Source organism: Panthera pardus, unplaced genomic scaffold, assembly GCF_024362965.1.
Source record: "Panthera pardus isolate Hobbes unplaced genomic scaffold, ASM2436296v1 HiC_scaffold_25, whole genome shotgun sequence".
NCBI classification, from domain to species: Eukaryota; Metazoa; Chordata; class Mammalia; order Carnivora; family Felidae; genus Panthera; species Panthera pardus.
In genome coordinates, this window is record NW_026526821.1 from 15,137,271 (window position 1) to 15,155,591 (window position 18,321).

The 18,321-nt window shown below is 52.7% G+C and overlaps 2 protein-coding genes across 8 annotated transcripts; one reads left to right on the forward strand and one right to left on the reverse strand.

Moving 5' to 3' along the window:
- The first annotated feature begins 21 nt into the window (after positions 1–21).
- Positions 22–11,501, forward strand: ACOT8 (acyl-CoA thioesterase 8). Of its 5 annotated transcripts, XM_019458319.2 has the most exons (7): positions 86–262; positions 1,563–1,647; positions 6,814–7,039; positions 8,922–9,079; positions 9,639–9,833; positions 9,965–10,048; positions 11,271–11,348. In XM_019458319.2, exons 1-6 carry the CDS (start codon positions 86–88, stop codon positions 9,997–9,999), a joined length of 876 nt encoding a protein of 291 aa, XP_019313864.2. In that variant the 3' UTR covers positions 10,000–10,048; positions 11,271–11,348. The 5 variants fall into 5 exon arrangements, with proteins under 5 accessions (XP_019313863.2, XP_019313864.2, XP_019313862.2 ...); XM_019458318.2 differs by lacking the exon at positions 9,965–10,048 and having other exon boundaries at positions 22–262; positions 1,563–1,699; positions 11,271–11,501; XM_019458317.2 differs by lacking the exon at positions 9,965–10,048 and having other exon boundaries at positions 11,271–11,501.
- Positions 11,498–17,800, reverse strand: SNX21 (sorting nexin family member 21). 3 transcript variants are annotated; one of them, XM_019458316.2, is made up of 4 exons: positions 17,453–17,800; positions 16,848–17,115; positions 16,263–16,420; positions 11,498–12,559 (listed from the first exon to the last, which is right to left on the reverse strand). In XM_019458316.2, exons 1-4 carry the CDS (start codon positions 17,783–17,785, stop codon positions 11,885–11,887), a joined length of 1,434 nt encoding a protein of 477 aa, XP_019313861.2. In that variant the 5' UTR covers positions 17,786–17,800; the 3' UTR covers positions 11,498–11,884. The 3 variants fall into 3 exon arrangements, with proteins under 3 accessions (XP_019313861.2, XP_053746183.1, XP_053746182.1); XM_053890208.1 differs by having other exon boundaries at positions 12,414–12,559; positions 16,270–16,420; XM_053890207.1 differs by having other exon boundaries at positions 12,539–12,739.
- Between the last annotated feature and the right edge of the window lie 521 nt (positions 17,801–18,321).

Genomic DNA, 18,321 nt, shown 5'->3' on the forward strand with positions numbered 1-18,321 from the left:
AATCATAACTCGGATCCCGCTTTCTCAGGGCCCGCAGGGGGCTTCCGGTTGCTGGAACAAGCTGCCGGAAGAAGCTGCTCGTTCAATGCGGGTCTCCGCGTGTCTGCCCAGCGCTGCGTCCTGGCCGGCAGCGAGTGAACCCCATGTCGTCCTCGCAGGCTCCAGAGGACCAGCAGGGCGGCGGCGATCCCCCCGGGGACCTCCGCAGCGTCCTGGTTACCAGCGTGCTCAACCTCGAGCCGCTAGACGAGGATCTGTTCAGGTAGCCGGCCGCATCTGGCCTGCACTCCCCCCCCCCCCCCCCCCATTGGGACAGAGGCTTCTGATCTCGACTGCCGCCACCACGTTGCCCCCTCCTCATAGTCTCCCGGACGAGGATGGGCTCTGCGCGGGATGCAGGCTCTGCATCCTGCGGTTGGGAGAGAACTTATCCCTGAGAGGTCTGGCTTCGCTCCCCTAGCTTCCTCCTTCTCCGCACCAGGTCGGCGCAGCCTCATCCCCAGGAGGTCCTAGCAATCTGGGCAAATTAAGTGGTGGCCTGAGATAGCCTTCTCAGCAGCCTCCCTTGAGGAGTCATGTCCCTGGGGAGCCAGCCCCCAAAGGGCGGGGACTTGTCCCAGTTGCACGCAGCTGATCAGGTTTAAAACTTAGAAGCAGCTGCTTGCGTATTCGTTGTCCTTTTCCTCTTACACACCTTATCCCCTCCACCACTAGGTGGGGTCTAGTAGCTCATTACTCATTCTGGGGCCTGAGCCAGTTTCCTTCCCAATGCTATTTAAATTCTCTCTGTAGCTAGGGATTTAATAATTTTGGCCTTCAAGGCTTTTCAGAAGCCATCTTCGGGTGTTAGCTTCCCTTCCCGTTACTGAAGAATTACAAAAAACTTCCTGGAGAGCTACTTAGATTGCGTGATATTAAAAAAAAGTCTAACCTTGGGCTGCGCTGGGCTGGGCTGGGTGATGGGAAACTGGAATTTCGCCTCTGGGGCCTCAGTTTCCTCCCCGGTGCACTGAAGGGCTTCGATTTGAAGTCCGAGGGCCCTTTGAGCTCTAAATCTAGTTCTTGGGAGAACTGGGCTGTCCCAAGTTGAGAGATGTAAGTGGCAGGTCTCAGTGCAGTTTACCCCCAGCTCTTGGGGTTCATCTTCGCCCTCACACGACCTTGAGGGGGCTTCTGCCTTACCCTGGAATCAGCAGTGGAAGAAACACTGGACTTGGGGGGAAAAGACGCAGATAGTGCACAGGAATGGTAATGTTTAAGTTGTGTGACCTTGCTCAAGTCACTTTCCCTCTCTGATCCCTGTTCTGTGTGTAAAATAAGGGCATTGGTTCCTTGTCCTTAACCGAAGCCCAGAAGGGTTGAGCAGTCTTGAAGACCCTGAAGTTGTACGCTGTGTGCAGAGTAAGGGAATTTGCTTGGGAGAAGGGTCCATGGCTCTCACTAGATTCTCGAAAGGATCCCAGACCCCAATAAGGCCGAGAGATCCTGCCCTATAGGCTCAGTGATGGTCGCAGGATTTGGTCTGGTCCCCAAGTATTTCCTGCTTTCCCCTCTCCCCACAGAGGAAGGCATTACTGGGTACCCACAACCCAGCGGCTGTTTGGGGGTCAGATCGTGGGCCAGGCCTTGGTGGCTGCAGCCAAGTCTGTGAGTGAAGACGTCCATGTGCACTCTTTGCATTGCTACTTTGTAAGGACAGGTAAACTACCCCCCTCCCTGTCCCCAAGCCAACTCTGATGGTCCATTAGCCACTTCTTCCTGGACTTGGGGGGCTGACCTAGGAGAAAGAGGGAAGGAGGGGGAGGGGGAGAGAGAGACTGTTAGTTGATTCCTCTCAGGGGAGCCTAGAGAGGAGCAAAGCAGGGGGCCAAGAAGAGTGTTGGACCTCACATCTGCTGAGATCACGGAGTACCTGTTTTCTGGGGCAGAATAACTTTGTTGCTTAACTGCTCCCTGCAGGTCTTTTGTTCTTCGCTCTTTACACACCTTCTGGTGCCAAGTACTGTCCTGGATCCCCAGAGGGGTGCTGTCACCTCTGCTAGTTCAGCAGTAGGCAGCTTGGCTTGGAGAAGAGAGCACCAGCCTGCAAAACAGGAGACCTTGGGTCTGGTTTCAGCTTTGCCACTAACGTGCTCATCCATCTTGAGTGAGGTTACCCCCCCTCCCCCCTCACACCCCCACTCCCACCCCTCCTCTCTGCCAGGCTTGGTTCTTCCCACCTGAAAAATGGAGAAGGGGAGGGGCCTAGTATGAGATCCCTACAGCCTCTTACGCTCTGGAATCCAAAGAAGGAGGGAGGGAGTAATCCTTTAAAACCCACGCTTTCTTTTGAGAAACATAAACATCTCACCTTCCCTCTCTTTCCCTCACTCCTAAGGCAGATGCCTGAAATTTTGAGTCCCTGTCTTCTGCACAGTCTCATCAGCTGTGACGAATTTACGGAACTTTATAATATATGATTTATGTTAAAACAGTAGTGAGGTTTCCCCCTTCATGTTACAGATACAGTTACAACTCTTTTAAAGTTTATTTATTTTTGAGAAAGAGAGTGCGCAAGTGGGGTAGGGGCAGAGAGAGAATCCCAAGCAGGCTCCACGCGGTCAGCGCAGAGCCCCATATGGGGCTCGAACTCAAGAACTGTGAGATCATGACCTGAGTCAAAATCAAGAGTCGGACGCTTAACTGCCTGAGCCACCCAAGCACCCCTGCAGATATAGTTACAATAGTAAGTATCCCTTTTTTTCATACTACGTTCTCCTGCTGCCGCTCACTCCCTATCCTTGTGCTGCCTGTCCCTCCCTGACAGTCATTGCTGTAGAGTATTTGAATACTTCCTGTGGGGTCAGCCCTGTTCTCACCTTCATGCTAGCTGGGAGCAAATGTGCTCTTACTTCTTCAGTGGAATCGTAAGCTCCAGAAGTGCTACGCTTACGCTTTCGATATCGTAACCGTTCTAGCCCAGTGCGACAGTTTTATTTTGTTTTGTGGCAGTGGGAGCATTACCTGATCCCTCTGAATGGGCCTCTTTCTCTTGTTTCTAAAGAATTTTTGGTCTTTGTGAGTAAGTAAAGTATCCAGTGCAGGGCCTGGGCTGTTGCTGGTTCTTTTTTGATGAGGAACTTATGGGAATAACTAAAATTTGCATGATACAGTGCATAGCTATGTCCATTACCTTGTTTAGTCCTTAAAAGTAAACACGAGGGGTGGGAATTCCTGTCACCATTCCACCTGTAAGGAAACGGGGACCAGGAGAGGTTATGTAACCAGCTCCCACAGTGCTCAGGGAGGCAGAGCTGGGATTTAAATCCAAGCTCCACACTCTTTCCTCCTCCTTTGCTTTTCTCTTTCACTCTTGGGAGATCATTCCAAACCATGAGAGAGCTACCAGGTCCTGGGGAAAGGATCCTTTTCCTTGGAAAGTCTCCATCCAGGGAAAGCATGAAATGAGACATGCCCATGCTACTGTTTTAAAATAATCATCAATTATTTGTGTCCCTACCTGCTTCTTGAGAGGCTGCAAAACAGCTTAAAATAATTGGTAGTGGGGTGCCTGGGTGGCTCAGTCACTTAAGCGACCATCAGTGCACAGCCTGCTTGGGATTCTCTTTCTCTCCCTCTCTCTCTGCTCCTACCCTGCTCTCTGTCTGTCTGTCTCTCTGTCTCTGTCTCTCTCAAATAAATAAATAAACATTTTAAAAGAAAAAAAATGGGGGCGCCTGGGTGGCTCAGTCGGTTAAGTGTCTGACTTCGGCTCAGGTCATGATCTCGCGGTCTGTGAGTTCGAGCCCCACTCGGGCTCTGTGCTGGCCACTCGGAACCTGGAGTCTGCTTCAGATTCTGTGTCTCCCACTCTCTGCCTCTCCCCCACTCGCACTCTGTCTCTCTCAAAAAAAAAATAAACATTAAAAAAAATTTAAAAAAAGAAATAATCGGCAGCTATTACAGGACTATTGAAATAGAAGTCAAGGGACAGGAGGCTAGTAACAGGATTTGGAAGAAATGATTGTGTTAAAAAAAACTAAGCTAAGGCATATTGTGGTTCGTTCTGAGCTTCCTGGCAGCAAGGAAAAATGGGAAGCTCTCTTACTAGTTTGTGATGTGACCTCTTACTGGTTCCAGTAATGATGGTTCCATATTTTTAACTTCTTTTTTTTTTTTTTAAGTGAGCTTCACGCCCAGCACAGAGCTCACTGGGGGGCTTGAACTCATGATCCTGAGATCAAGAACTGAGCTGAGATCAAGAGTCAGACACTTAAAACGACTGAGCCACCCAGGTGCCCCTCAATATTTTTAAATAAAAGATGCTGGGGTGGGGGTATTGTCCTTGGCTATTTATCCTATCAATTCTTTGTCTGAAAAACCAGGAAAGGGGCACCTGGGTGGCTCTGTTAAGCGGCTGACTCAGGTCCTGATCTCACGGCTTCAAGCCTCACATCGGGCTCTGTGCTTGACAACTCAAAACCTGGAGTCTGCCTCAGATTCTGTGTCCCCTCCCCCCCCCCGCCCCTCCCCCGCTCGCTCGCTCTCTCAAAAGTAAACATTAAAAATATTTTTTAAAAACCCTGGAAAGAATGACAGTTTAATTTTTGTTTGATTTGTTTGATTTACTTTTTTAAGGATGCTCTAGAGAGGTATAAGAATGTTGTATAGGAGTCATCTGACTTGGTATAGGTTTAGAGCTTGGTGAATCTAGAGTCCTCACACATGAATCTGTAAAGGACCAGATAAAAAATATTTTAGGTTTTGGGGCCCCTGGCTGGCTCAGTCTGCAGAGCATAGAACTCTGGATCTCAGGGTCTTGAGCTCAACAACCCATGTTGGGCGTGGAGCCTACTTGAAAAAAAATTTTAGGTTTTGTGGGCAAAAGCAACAACAGACAATATGAAAACAAATGGGCTTGTCTGTATTCAAACAAATGTTAATGGCATCAGTTTCCTCATCTATTCAGTGGGGATAGAACTTTGCATGGTTATTGTGAGACCCACCTGACAAAACCCGCCTTAATTACTAATGCCACCTGGCACCCACCAGTCACTCCTGCAGCCGACAACCTGTTGACTCCCTTCCTTCAACACATTCCAGGGCCTACCTGCTCTGTTCCAGTAAAAATGTCCAAGAACTCATTGACACCGAAAGGGAAATCACTAGTAACTGAAAATAGTGCCTTTTAGCTGCAGCCTAAGGGTAGGGTTAAGGATTTTTTTTTTTTCTTTTTTTAAGTTTGTTGGTAGGGAAAAGGGAAAGGAGGGTTCCTTTCCAGCACCTGAAATCAGACTGCGCATGTAGCTGTTTCCAGGATCTGGACTCTTGGGAGGCCCTTCCTAAAGGCCTTTGACCTTGAGGAGCCCCCACCCTTCGGCAATGCCCGGCAGCAGCCTGCTGAGCAGACCGGCCAGCTTCAGACGGTGATGTCTACTGCTGTTGGTTGAATGAGCCTCCGGTGCCCCGTTGGCTCCCCATTTGGATGACGGTGGAGGAAGCGACGCTTCCTGAGACCTGCTCCTCTCATCTGAAAATTGAAAATCATCCCCAGGATGTCTCACTGCCAAGGCGTCAGAGTTCTCCAACATCGGCCTGACTCAGGCACTGAAGAACTTCAGGGACACCAAGGAGATGCTCCTAAAAACCCTCCAGACTAGCTTCTTGAGGGCTAATAGGCCTCGGGGCAGGGCCAGTGGCTTCCGTCCTACACTGGGGATGCAGACATCCAGAAGAGAAGGGCCAAGGGACTGCTATTTCCACCTAAGATGAAGTGACTGGCCGACAGTAGGCTTCTGAGGGACGAATAGTCAAACAGACAATGGCCAGACCATCTATAAAAATTGGATTCTGATCCCCAGTTGGCAGCAAGCAGCACAGGAAGCCAACTTAGTGTCTACACATCAGACCTGTAGGAAGTCAGACCACCATCTCTAGCAACCGGCACAGGAAGCCAGACCATAGCCCCTAGAATGATCAGCCCCAAACAGCCAAGACTTTATTAACAGAGATAACTTCCCTAATTTTTGTCCCCACTTCCAACTTAGGACCAACCAGAGAAAGCCAAATATGCCCTGTTTCTAGTTAGCTCCCTACGGACTTCCTGTGCCGACAGCTTCCGATCGTGGCATATGGTGTATCTTTTTTCACTATAATGCTTTCCCACTTCTCTGCCTGCCTTTGAGTTTCTGCCACACACAAGTGATGGTGGCTGACTCCCTTGCTATACTAAACTCTGAATAAATAGCTTCAGCTTGTTCTTAGAAAACAAAAAAGGCAGCAGGCCAGAGTTACTGACCTCTGATCTAGAAGAATAGTATTGGGCTCACGACAAGATCCCAGTCACAGATGAAGCAAGACAAAAGCGGAGATTATTTAGTTTCTTTAACAAACACTTAAAGAGCACTTACTCTGTGCTGGATGTTCTAAACACTTTACAACTGTGGCTAATCTAATTATCATTAAAATACTGAGAGGGATAAGCACTGATGATCCCTATGTAGAGAAGGGTAAAATGCTCAGAGAGGTTGAATGATTTTCTCAAGGCCACACAGTGAGTGGCAGGGCCAGGATTTGAATGCAGGGAATCTGGCCATGCCCCTCTGTCCTGTGCTGTTGAGAGAGGGGAGCTCCACTTGTCCCAGAGCATCTGGATGACAGGGTCTGGTATTGTCCCTGTATCCCCAGTACCTAGGCCGTAGCGGACCTCAGTCAGTTGCTGCAGAACAGAAAAGGAATAAAGAAGGAGTAGCAGAGGGGCCTGTCCAGCCATTGTGATGATGACTTGTCCCGTGGGGCTTACTTGGGCTCACTGTATCCTTGTGCCCACCGCAGGGGACCCAAAGGTGCCGGTACTGTACCAGGTGGAGCGGACGCGAACAGGGACGAGCTTCTCTGTGCGCTCCGTGAAGGCCGTGCAGCATGGCCAGCCCATCTTTATCTGCCAGGCCTCCTTCCAGCAGTCACAGCCCAGCCCCCTGCAGCACCAGTTCTCCATGCCCGCTGTGCCCCCACCGGAAGAGCTGCTTGACCATGAGGCCCTCATTGACCAGTATTTAAGGTGAGAGACCTGGAGGCTCCAGGGCAACTGCTGCCATCACCTGTTAGTGGGTCGTAGAGTCCATTTTAAAACTCTAGGGGAAAAAAACCCATATATGTGTATGTATGTGTGTATATGTATGTATATATGTATACGTATATGTACAACGTATGTATACATACATAGAGGGAGGGAGAGAGAAGGACCAGGAAAGAAGATATTGGAGCATATCGCATAGGGTGGGTAAGAACCCTTTTGTGAAGCTTTAGTTTCAGTTGTGTGTGTTGTGGAGTGTGCGAGTAGGTGTGCATGGGCAAGTGTGTTGGGTCACGATGTAAACACAGAGCTTAGTGATTGAGCCAGTTCAGGTACTGTTGCAGCTTTACTGGTTGCGCAAATACTGAAATACTTCTGTAATTACTTGGTTCGTCCCTTCCTGGTCTCTCAGTGATCCCTCTCCTCCTCTGGGGTCACTCGTGATCCAGCAGCCCAGGAGTTCATGCCGGGCAGGGGTGACGGTCCCCGCTGCCTTTGCCTTCGTGGGTGCTAAATATTTTGAGTATCGCCTGGTAAAATATATTTCTTACTTGGATCGTAGCTAATAAAGTTGGAAAAGTGCTGGGGCAGGGGAGAGAGCTCTGGGTCCCGACACAGGACAGAAACAACGGATTCTGGCCGGGTCTGTGCCTCTGATAGCGCCCGCCTGCTGTGCGACTTTGCCTGACGCCCCAGCCTCTCAGAGCCCTGCTTCTTCATGTGGAAAATGGGAATGGTCATGTTTGTCCTGCCTACTTCACAGCTGTCTCATAAGGAGGGCTCCCGTGTCTTGTGCCGCACGCTGGGGACGTAGCACGGTATTGATGGGATGGATGTGGGTGTTATCTTTTGGTAAAGGCCTGGGTTCAAGTTTAGACTCTTTCTGCTAGCTCTGTGAGTTTGCGCAAGTTGCTTTCCCACGCTGAGCCGGTGCCCACAGTTAGGAAATGTGCTAATCATAATTCCTCCCTCATAAAGCTGCTGTGAGGATTAAGTGAGGTAAGAGACAATAAGGTACTCAGTGAATGCTCCATAAATTGTAGACACACCACTACCGACAGAGAGGAATAAGCAGAGAGCCTGGTCTGCCGTCAGAGCTCAGAAACGTTTGCTGAAATAAAAGGAGGACGTTGTTCTTAAGGGCCCGTAAATCTAGAGCTGTGCAGTCCAACAAGGAAGCCACTAGCCACAGGTGGCTGGCGGCTTCTGTGGTGGAGAGTGCAGGTACAGAACATGCCATCGTCACAGGAGATCTGTGGGAGGGTGCCCTCGAGGGTGGGGTGAAAGTGGAAATACTGGTGAAGAGCACCAGGGCTGGTTGTTACTGTCACTAGAAATGGGCTCCTCCCCTGTGGGGACACAGTGTTCCCACTTGCTTAGGGTAACTCAGTCCAAGTTGTACAGCCTGTTTCTGAAAGTTGAGAATAGTGAAGTAGTTAAGAGCATGCGCCACACTGCCTGGGTCCGGACCCTGCCTTCTCCACTTGCTGAGCAAGCTACTTGGACTGTCGGGGGCTTCATGCATTTATCGGATCGGGGTGATAATAGCATTGTCTCACGGGGTCGTTGTGAAAAGTGAGCGTACGCAAAATGCTTAGAACAGTGCCTGTTATGGGGTACACCTTGGTACTCCGGTAGCTACTGTCATCATCTACCTTTTGCAGATGGGAAGATAGGCCCAGAGAGGTTACTAACTTGCCAAGGTCACGTGGCTCCTAAGTGGCAAAGAAAGGATTCACACACTCTCCTTCTCTGCCTGCCAGAGAGGAGGTGAGCTGTGGGGGAAAAAGTCAGGAGACCCTGTGGAGGACCGAGGGGGGTCACAGAGGCAGCTCAGAGAGGCTCTCCCCTCCCCCTTTACTTTCAGGGACCCCAACCTCCAAGAGATGTACCGGGTGGGACTGAACCGAATTGCTGCCAAGGAGGTGCCCATTGAGATCAAGCTGGTAAACCCACCGATCCTGAGCCAGCTGCAGAGCAAGGAGCCCAAACAGATGTTCTGGGTGCGAGCCCGGGGCCATATTGGTAAGAGGACCCCAAGGACTGGAAGAAAACACTCTCCAGGGGTCTCGGCCTGTACCTCATATGCCCTGTGTGGTGCTGGGCATGTTACTTCCCCTCTCTGGACCTGTTTCCTTTCCTGCATGGTGGGGAGTTGGCTTAGCTTCTCACCAGGACCCTCTCGGCCACTTGTATGAGGAAAACGGGGAGGGGACTATAATCATCCTGATGTCGGCCCTTTCTGGGGAAGGCAAGGTACCTTGCTGTTTCTTCTCCGGGACCTCTGCTAACCATATGGTGCCTCTGTGCAGGCTGGAAGAAGATACCCCTTAAAGGACCCAGTGAGGGAGACCTACGGAGTGAAGACTGGATTTCAGTCTTCACTCACCCCTGTCCTCTGCCCATCCCTGCTGCCTTTGTCACCTGCCACACACACACACACACCCCGTAGGCCAGGTGCCCTGATACAGTGAGTAGTCTACACATCTGTGTGTGGCAGCCCCTCTCTGCCCCCTGCCTCCCTGCAGGTCCTGAGCTGTAAAGCCCAGGAGCCCAGGGCTGATGGGGCTGGAACGTGTTGCAGGGGAGGGCGACATGAAGATGCATTGCTGTGTGGCTGCCTACATCTCGGACTATGCCTTCCTGGGCACAGCACTGCTGCCCCACCAGTGGCAGTGTAACGTGCACTTCATGGTCTCTTTGGACCACTCCATGTGGTTCCACAACCCCTTCCGAGCTGACCACTGGATGCTCTATGAATGCGAGAGCCCCTGGGCTGGTGAGTATGGGGCCACCAGGACAAGGGTGCTGACGTTGGGGGGCAGGAAGCCTGCTTTCTGGGGTGATGCTGCCCTCCGCCCCCAGCCTGTGGGGCACTGCACATGTCACTTCCTCTCCTGCCTCCTCTAGGCTCTGGCATTCTTCTCTTCAAAAGGACAGGGTGAGGCTTGAGACGGGACACCTGTTCAGCTTAATATCTGTAACAGGCAGAAGGTACTAGAGACCCGGTTCTAGTCCAGAACTACTTCAGATTTTCTGTGTGATCCTGGGCAAGTCCCAGCGCCTCTGTGAGCCTCAGTTTCCCCATCTGAACAAATAGGGTCCCACGAGCAGTGGTATCTGAACCTGGTGGCCCATCAGACTGCCACTTGGGGGAGCTTTTTCAAAATAGGTTCTCAGATTTTACCCTCAAGATTCTGACTCAGCAGGTCTTGGATAAAATCCAGGAAACTATTTTTGAGAGGCTCCCTGAGCAATAGTGCTGATTAGCCAACCTGGTTGGGGTCAGGGCCTTCGGTCGTCTCTGAGGGCTCCACCGCTTGGACACTGTTAGTGCGCACAGAAGCCCAGACTCGTTCATCAGTGCCTGGTCTCAGAGCCCTGGGCTCCTTTCTAGGGAACTACTTTTCAAAGGAAGAAAAGCCTCGCTTTGTAAAACAGGGACAAAACTTAAGGGATTCTATATTCAGGGAAGGGGGTACTCTCCAGTACCAACAGTATCACAATACAGGATCAACAGCCTTGCAGTTAGGACGCTTGGGTTCGGTTTGGCCGGCTCCTTATGGCCGAGTTCCTGAGCCTCCCGGGACTTTGCTGTCTTCATCTGGAAAATGGGTGAGGCCTGTTTCACTTGGCTACTATGAGAACTAAGTGAGCTCTACTCTGTGTAGGGGAGACCAGCAGCTCCCTTCAGAACCTTCCAACTCAGGCCCAGGGTTAGCAGGGGAATCTCTAAGCAGGGAAGGAGGGGTGGCCAGCCCTGATGGCCCCAGGCCCTCCCCCCACCCCCTTCTTCCTGCTAGTGGGGTGGGGGCAGTGTGGGAGTCTTTTTCATGAACCACCCTGGAGGACCGGTTTCATTTATTAGAAAGGGAAGTGACAGGTTTGCTACCACAAGTGGCCAGGGTGGGTGGCTCGACCCGGCCAAGCTACTGACCAAGACTGTCCTCAGAACTCCTCCCCTGTGATCTTTTTGAGGAAGCCAGTGAATATGTGAAAGTGCTTTCAAACTGTCAAGTGGGGTTCCCACAGGAGTTACCCCCAGGGAGCATCCATAATAGGCTCATAAAGGGGCACCTAGAGATTGGAAGAGGCCACAACACTCAGTGTGCCCTTGTATGGGGCTGTCAGACCAGTTGCACCCTTTTCAAGAAGCACATTATGCTGGGCTGTGAAGGAGCGAGAAGGTCATTCTCACCCTTCTCCTCACCCGCAGGTGGCTCCCGGGGGCTGGTCCAAGGGCGGCTGTGGCGTCGTGACGGCATCCTGGCTGTGTCCTGTGCTCAAGAGGGCGTGATCCGAGTGAAGTCCCGGGTCTCAGAGAGCAAGCTGTAGCCAGAGGTACCAGCTTGGCCTGGGGCTTCTCCCCCAATTCCTGAGGCAGGAATTACAGTCAAGGGCTGGGCCTTCTGTCCCCAAACCCAATAAAGAGACTAATGCCACTGGAGCTGCTGGCCTTTAATTCCCCTGGGCCAGGCTGCAGCTCTGCTCCAGCCCTCAGCTCCAGGACTCCAGAGGCAGAGTCCCTGGCCCTCTGGCCAAGGAAGAGGTGACACTGACCTACCCTGGGGCATCGTCCCCAGACATTCATGAGCTGGAGAGGCTGCATCCGGCTTCCTCCCTGCACCATCCCAGGGCAAGCCCCGCCGAAGCTTGTCCTGAGCCCAGCTCGACAGAAAGAACATATTTCCTTGGTTTGCTACAAATTCTTTGTAGGACTTACAGGGGTTCCCAGCACCCCCTACCACTTCCCGACTGCTGTCTGTGTCCTTACTGCCCACCCCCATCCCCCATCCTGGGGCAGTGCCTCTCCCCACAGCGGCAGTAAGTCTAGTCCAGTACCTCCTTGATGAGCAATTCTTTGAGACTGGGGGGTGGCGTGGGGGTCAGACCTGCTTCCTGCAGGGCCTGGAGGCGGGCCTCTGATTGGCGTTTGTCCAGGCCCAGGCGCCAGGAGAGCCGCACGTGGGCCTCCAGAAAGGGTGCCAGCAGAGGGTGGGGGTTCTTATCCCCCAGCAGTTGCAAGGCCCTCTCACAGCACGCCCGGGCCTCCCCAGGGTCCTCCAGCTCCTGGTGGCACACAGCCAGCCCAGCCAGGGTCAGCAGAGGGCGGTCTGGGCCCGAGGGGGTGCCTAGCTGGGTCTGCAGCTGCCAGGCATTGGCCCAGAGTGCCAGAGCCTCACGATAGAGGCCAGTGCAGGTGAGGCTCTGTGCCCGTCGCAGCTCAGGCAGCACGAAGAAGTCCTGCAGGTCCGGGGCATGGCGCAGCTCGGGCACTGCCTGCAGGTGGCTCAAAAACTGCTCGAAGGCCCGGCTGCGGCGGGCGATGGTCTCCGCGGTAAAATTCCGGCGCAGGCGCTTCCGGGGGAAGGAGATGGCGGCCATGGGGCCCCGGAACTGTCGCTGCAGGTTTCGGTGCAACCGCTCAAAGTCCGAGTAGCGGCGAGAGATCTGGGCTGGCTGGCGATCAGGTGGCCCTGGACCCATCACGGCGAGGGTGTAGAGCTGCGGGGAGGGTGGGGTCAGGGCAGGTGTGAATTGTCCATGTACCCCTCCCCTCCCCACACCCGCACTTCAAGCTCTGTTCCCCCACCTCTCCCCTTAGTCCCTGAGACTGGGCCCAGGAGGGTGGGAGCTGCTGGGGCAGCAGCTAGGGAGCCCAGTCCCATCTTACCTGAGGCTCGTCTGAAATGACCCAGGCCCAAGGCAGCACGGGGAGAGAAAGACAGAGATGAGCTTCAGTGCCTAGAGCTGCCACCCCTTTTGTCCCTTCCAGGGAGCACTCCCTTCCCATAGGGTAGTTAGCTCTTCTGATAGCCTCTCTGGAAAACCAGCGGTGAGCTGAAACCCAGGCGACTTTCTTGGGCCTCTGAAGCAACCTTCAGGACCAGCCTGGGGCTTTGCTCCACTCTGGACACAGAGCCCCCACCTCCTTAGCTAGGTTATTCCAAACTGGCGGAGAGGTCTTCAGACAGCCCTGGTAGCGGTCGTTGTGAAAAGGACATTGGGCACTGCACGAACTCCTGGGCAGCTACTCCCCTGGAGGTGTGTATCCTCAGGCAAGGCAGTGCTCCCCCTTGGGTCCGCCCTCCTCTCTAGTGAACGAAGCACTGGCCTAGGTCATGTCTACTCAAGTGGAATGTGTATAAATACATGTTGGTCCTGAGATTTTAGGTGCTATGTGCTGGAGTAAATAACACTGCATCAGAGACAAGAGGCGACTCCCCCTAATTTGAATCCTGACTACAGATTAAGAGGCTCTCAGTTTGATTTTTAAAATGCACTTCTCGGGGCGCCTGGGTGGCGCAGTCGGTTGGGCGTCCGGCTTCAGCCAGGTCACGATCTCGCAGTCCGTGAGTTCGAGCCCCGCGTCAGGCTCTGGGCTGATGGCTCAGAGCCTGGAGCCTGTTTCCGATTCTGTGTCTCCCTCTCTCTCTGCCCCTCCCCCGTTCATGCTCTGTCTCTCTCTGTCCCAAAAATAAATAAATGTTGATAAAATGCACTTCTCGGGGCACCTGGGTGGCTCGGTCGGTTGAGTGTCTGACTTCGGCTCAGGTCATGATCTCACAGTCCGTGAGTTCGAGCCCTGCGTCGGGCTCTGTGCTGACAGCTCAGAGCCTGGAGCCTGTTTCAGATTCTGTGTCTCCCTCTCTCTGTGACCCTCCCCCGTTCATGCTCTGTCTCTCTCTGTCTCAAAAATAAATAAAAACGTTTAAAAAAAAATTAAAAAATAAAATAAAATAAAATAAAATGCACTTCTCCAACACGTCTCATCTCCACCTTGAGAAAAGTGCTAGAAAGCAAATCTCCGGGCAGAGCCTTCGGGCAATAGCATTCACACAGGATTTAATGACACGGTGTCATTTTTCACGGATTTTATTGTATTAATTTTTATGGTTCTCTTTATGGCAAACAAGGCTTTCCCCATACGGTAGAACTTTAAAATCTTTTGAACTTGTTTAAGACGAAAAATGTTAAGCAAGGAGTGGTACAAGTAGCATTTAGCCAGGACAAGAATTGTGAAGGTGGTACTGGAAGGACCAGTGTCTGAGAAACACGGGGCAGGATGACCGTGAAGCTGAGAACCTGAACACGGATTAATCTAGCATAATGCTGAGCCACCAGACTTAAAAAGGGGGATTAGTGAGCATCAGGTGTTGAAGGCACACCAACACCAAACCCAGCCTTTTCTCGAATTTGCTCTGCGAAACTGCCAACATTACAGCCACCTCTGGTCAATTAGGCTTGCTTATTCTATACTTCTCTGGAAGATTCAGTGTACAGTAATATTTTAAAGGATTAAGAAGTTTAACCTTGGGGTGCCTGGGTGGCTCAGTCAGCTGAGCCTCTGACTTTGGCTCAGGTCATAATCTCACAGTTCGTGGGTTCGAGCCCCATGTCAGGCTCTGTGCTGGCAGCTCAAAGCCTGGAGCCTGCCTCAGATTCTGTGTCTCCTCTCTCTATCTGCCCCCCAACCCCTGCCCCGCTTGTGCTCTGTCTCTCGCTCTAAACAATAAATGAACATTACAAAATAAATTAAAAAAAAAAAAAGAAGTTTAACCTTAAAGAAATTTATTTTATTCTTCAATTCTGCTTTCCCAAAACATATTGACTGCAATTTTTTTTTTTTTAATTTCTTTTCTTTTTCAAAGGAATAATTGTTAACATTCCCGGAAAACAATTTCCTGCAGAATACACTTCAAGAAGCATTGGTCTAAAATGACCCCCTTATATTTATCTAGCTTTTACTTTTAGTTTTTTGGCAAAAAGAAAACATTTTAGATCCATTATCTCATCTGACTCATCAAACACGTCCCCCCAAGTCTCACAGCTGGCAAATGGCCCAGCTGGGATTGAAACCCAGGCCAACCTAATTCCACAGCCTGTGCTCTTAACCCCCAGAAGTTAAGTCAGGATTTAGGGTCCCCACTGGACAGAGAAGGGGATTTGTCTCCCCAGACACGGGTCAGGACCTATCCTGCTCTTCTTAACCCCCAAAAGTTAAGTCAGGATTTAGGGTCCCCACTGGACAGAGAAGGGGATTTGTCCCCCCCAGACACGGGTCTGGCCATCCTGCTCTGTCTTATCATTCTCTTCCCAGAGTCCCACCCCCACCATGCTGCCCAGCTGCTCCTCGGGGTCCCTCTCCTGTGCATGACGCCTGGCTGGGACTTTTGCCACTTAAGACTAGATCATCAGAGGCATCCCTGCTCCAATTGGAGCAGGCACCCCACGGGCGTGGCCCCTGTTTACTAACAGCAGCGGAGAGGAATGGAGAGAGGCCCAGATGTGGGACAGTGCTACAGGCCCCTTTCCTGCTGAGTCAGAAATGGAGGAGGGTGGCGAAGATGAGGGATGTCTGAGGCAGGGAGCTGCCACTGCCCAGACTGGCCAGGTCGGGCTGGGGCTCAGGACCTGGCGACCTCATTCTCCATGTCAGTTTCTCCTTTCCACAGCAAGGAAAACAGACTCCAAGGCCTTCCCCCACACTGCTTTTCATCCTAACCCCACCTACCCCCTAAATCCAGCCCTCAGAACAACATCATGGGGTACAGTGTGGGTGCCTGGGAACTGGGTTGTAAGGATGCCACAACAGGCCCTACCTGGATGCCAGACATTTCCAAGCCAAGGTCAAGTCATAATAATAGAGGTGCCATTTTGTCAAGCACTTCATAATGCCAGGCACAATGCTAAGGGGTTGCTTTCTGTGCACTGTCTCATTTAACTTCTGCAACTGCTCAGATGAGAAAATAGCATTATCAAGGTTACACAACGCACCGAAGGTCAAACAGCTGGTAATAAGTGGGATCTGAATCAAGATCTGGATCCAGAACCCTTTTTTTTTTTTTTTTTAACCACTAACCAATGCAACTTGGGTTTCAGGTCTAACCCAGATAATATTTTTTCCTATATATCTTGTATTTTGCTACAGTCTGCAAAACCTAGGGTTGGGGGGCACACACCCTAGTTCTCTTTAGTCTCAAAACCAGGATGGGGGGCAGGTCCATAATCCCTCAGAGAAGCTAAATCATTTGCCTGAGGACTTGCTCAAGTTATATCTCCTTTCTGGCCTCAGTTTCCCCATCCCTAAAATGAAGTGATCCTTTAGAACTACACAGCCAGACTGCCCCCCTCAGGAAGTTGGAGTCTCCCCTACTTAGCCAGAGTTCTAAACTCACAGCCCAGGGGTTCCTGGACCCTCACTCACCACGTACTTGGAGGGCGGGTCCTTGACCACGTTGGCGCTGGTCACCTCGAAGAGCAAACGCTGGGGAACCAGGGTGTTCCGGGACTTCTTCCAGAAATCCTGCAACTGCCTTGTGAGGGGCTGACTGCCCCGCTGCCCATCAGGTGGGGGGCTTCGTTCTGCATGAGCACATCACCAGTTACATCAATGGGCCTGGGGCTAAGGTCGACATAAACCACATGCAGTGACCTCACTCATCCTCCCGACAGGTGAGACAGGCTTTATCTCCATTTGACATAAATGTAAACCGAAAGCCAGGGAGAGGTCTGGGGCCAAACACCGCGCCTAGCAGAGCAGACGGTCGACTCTAAATAAATATTTCCACCCCCAAACATCGCGAGCACATTGTTCGGATTTGTACATCCCGGATCCTGTACATTTAATGCCCGCAGCAACCTCGAGATGGGAGTGATTTCCCCCATTTGACACGAGGGAAAACTTGGCTCAGAGAGGTGTTGTGATTCTCTCAAGGTCACACAGCCAAGAGGTGGCTGGGGTGGAGGCCTAATGGAGCCCCAGGTCCCGCCTCTGTCCTCGGGAACTCGCCTGCATCTTCCCCCGACGCCCCGTCCCCGGCGGGCAGCGGGTCGGGGCCAATGTCTCCGTCGTCCTCGTCGTCCTCCTCCTCTTCGTCCTCGGCGCTGGTGAAGCTGAGGGTGCCGCTGAGGCGGGAGGACAGGCCCTCGGCGTCGTCGTCCTCTAGCTCCGAGCTCTCCGGGAACTGCTCGGCCTCCGGGCCGGCCGCCGCCTCCCCCGGGCTGTCGCCGGCCAGGGCGTGCCGCAGCCGGTGCAGGAGCCGTGAGGCCATGGCACCCTGGGGGGAGCGCGCGACGCTGGGGCTGGGGCCGGGGCCGGGGAGGGAGGGAGACCGCCCCCCCCAACCGCGCGAGAAGGGGCGGGCCCAGTCAGGGGAGGGAGGGAGGGGCGCCGCGGAGGCCCCGCCCCTGCCCGTTGGGGGTCCTGCGAGCCCCGGGCGTCGCCTGGCGTCGTTTCCCTCCCACCCACGCAGCCTAGGGCCGAGCTCTGCCCGGGAGCGGCTGGGACCCTCCCCTTGTCTCTTTCGCCCCTTGGCGCGTCTCTCCCCCCGGCGCCCGCGGTGCACCCAGAGGCGCGCGGTCCCCCGGGGTCCGAGTGCAGTCCCGGCAGCTTACCGAGGCCGGCCGGGCTTCCCCGGGCTCAGGCCGCTCCGAGCGCCGCTCCGGCCGCTTCCTGCCGCCGCCCCGCCCCCGGCCCCGCCCGCTCCCCGGAGCCTCCCGGGAATCCCGGGCCTTTCGCTCCGGGAGGGACTTGGGAATCCTGGGTAGGCCTGGGCGAACCCGAGCCTCCTGCGGGATCCTACCCAATCTAAGGGGGCTCACGCCCTCAGTGAAACCTCCCGCTCGTCCCGAAGATCCCGTCTGTCCCGGTTGGCCCCAATCTGTCCCACAATCTCCACCCAGCACTCTTAACTTTCCAAAGTCATTATGCCACCGTTGGAAGCCCATCTCTCTGGTGAAAAATTTGAGGCCAGGAGAAGACACGTGATCTGAGTTGGAATCTGGCCTCGATGAGCCTAGGTTTTCTCCTAAGTAAAACAGGAATAATTAAAACTAGTACTAATTTTTCAGCCTTTGAAAGGGCACTGACTGGTTCAGTGCCTGGCACAGAGCAGAGGCTGACAGATTGATCAGTTACATAGTGATTATTGTTTCCATAGTGTTCTCAGGTTCTTACAATTTCATAATTTCATTTGAGCCTCACACATAGGAAGTAGCAAACGGGGAAGTGAGATCCAGAAAGGCAGAGTTACTTGCCCAGAGTCACACAGCTTGCCAGAGGTTTCTGAGTGTGGGGCCTTGCAGCCTAGGTCTCCTGAGTTCCTAATACTGGTTTGGTTTTGTTTTTTCCCCCCCCACACACGGGAGGCGTGGTAATCTCAGCAGCTCTTCTAAAGGGCTGGCTGTGTTTCATCTTTTACCAGGAGGTCAGCAGGAGGGAGAATTTATTGTCACTTCTTGTCAAAAGCCCAAACTATCAGTCC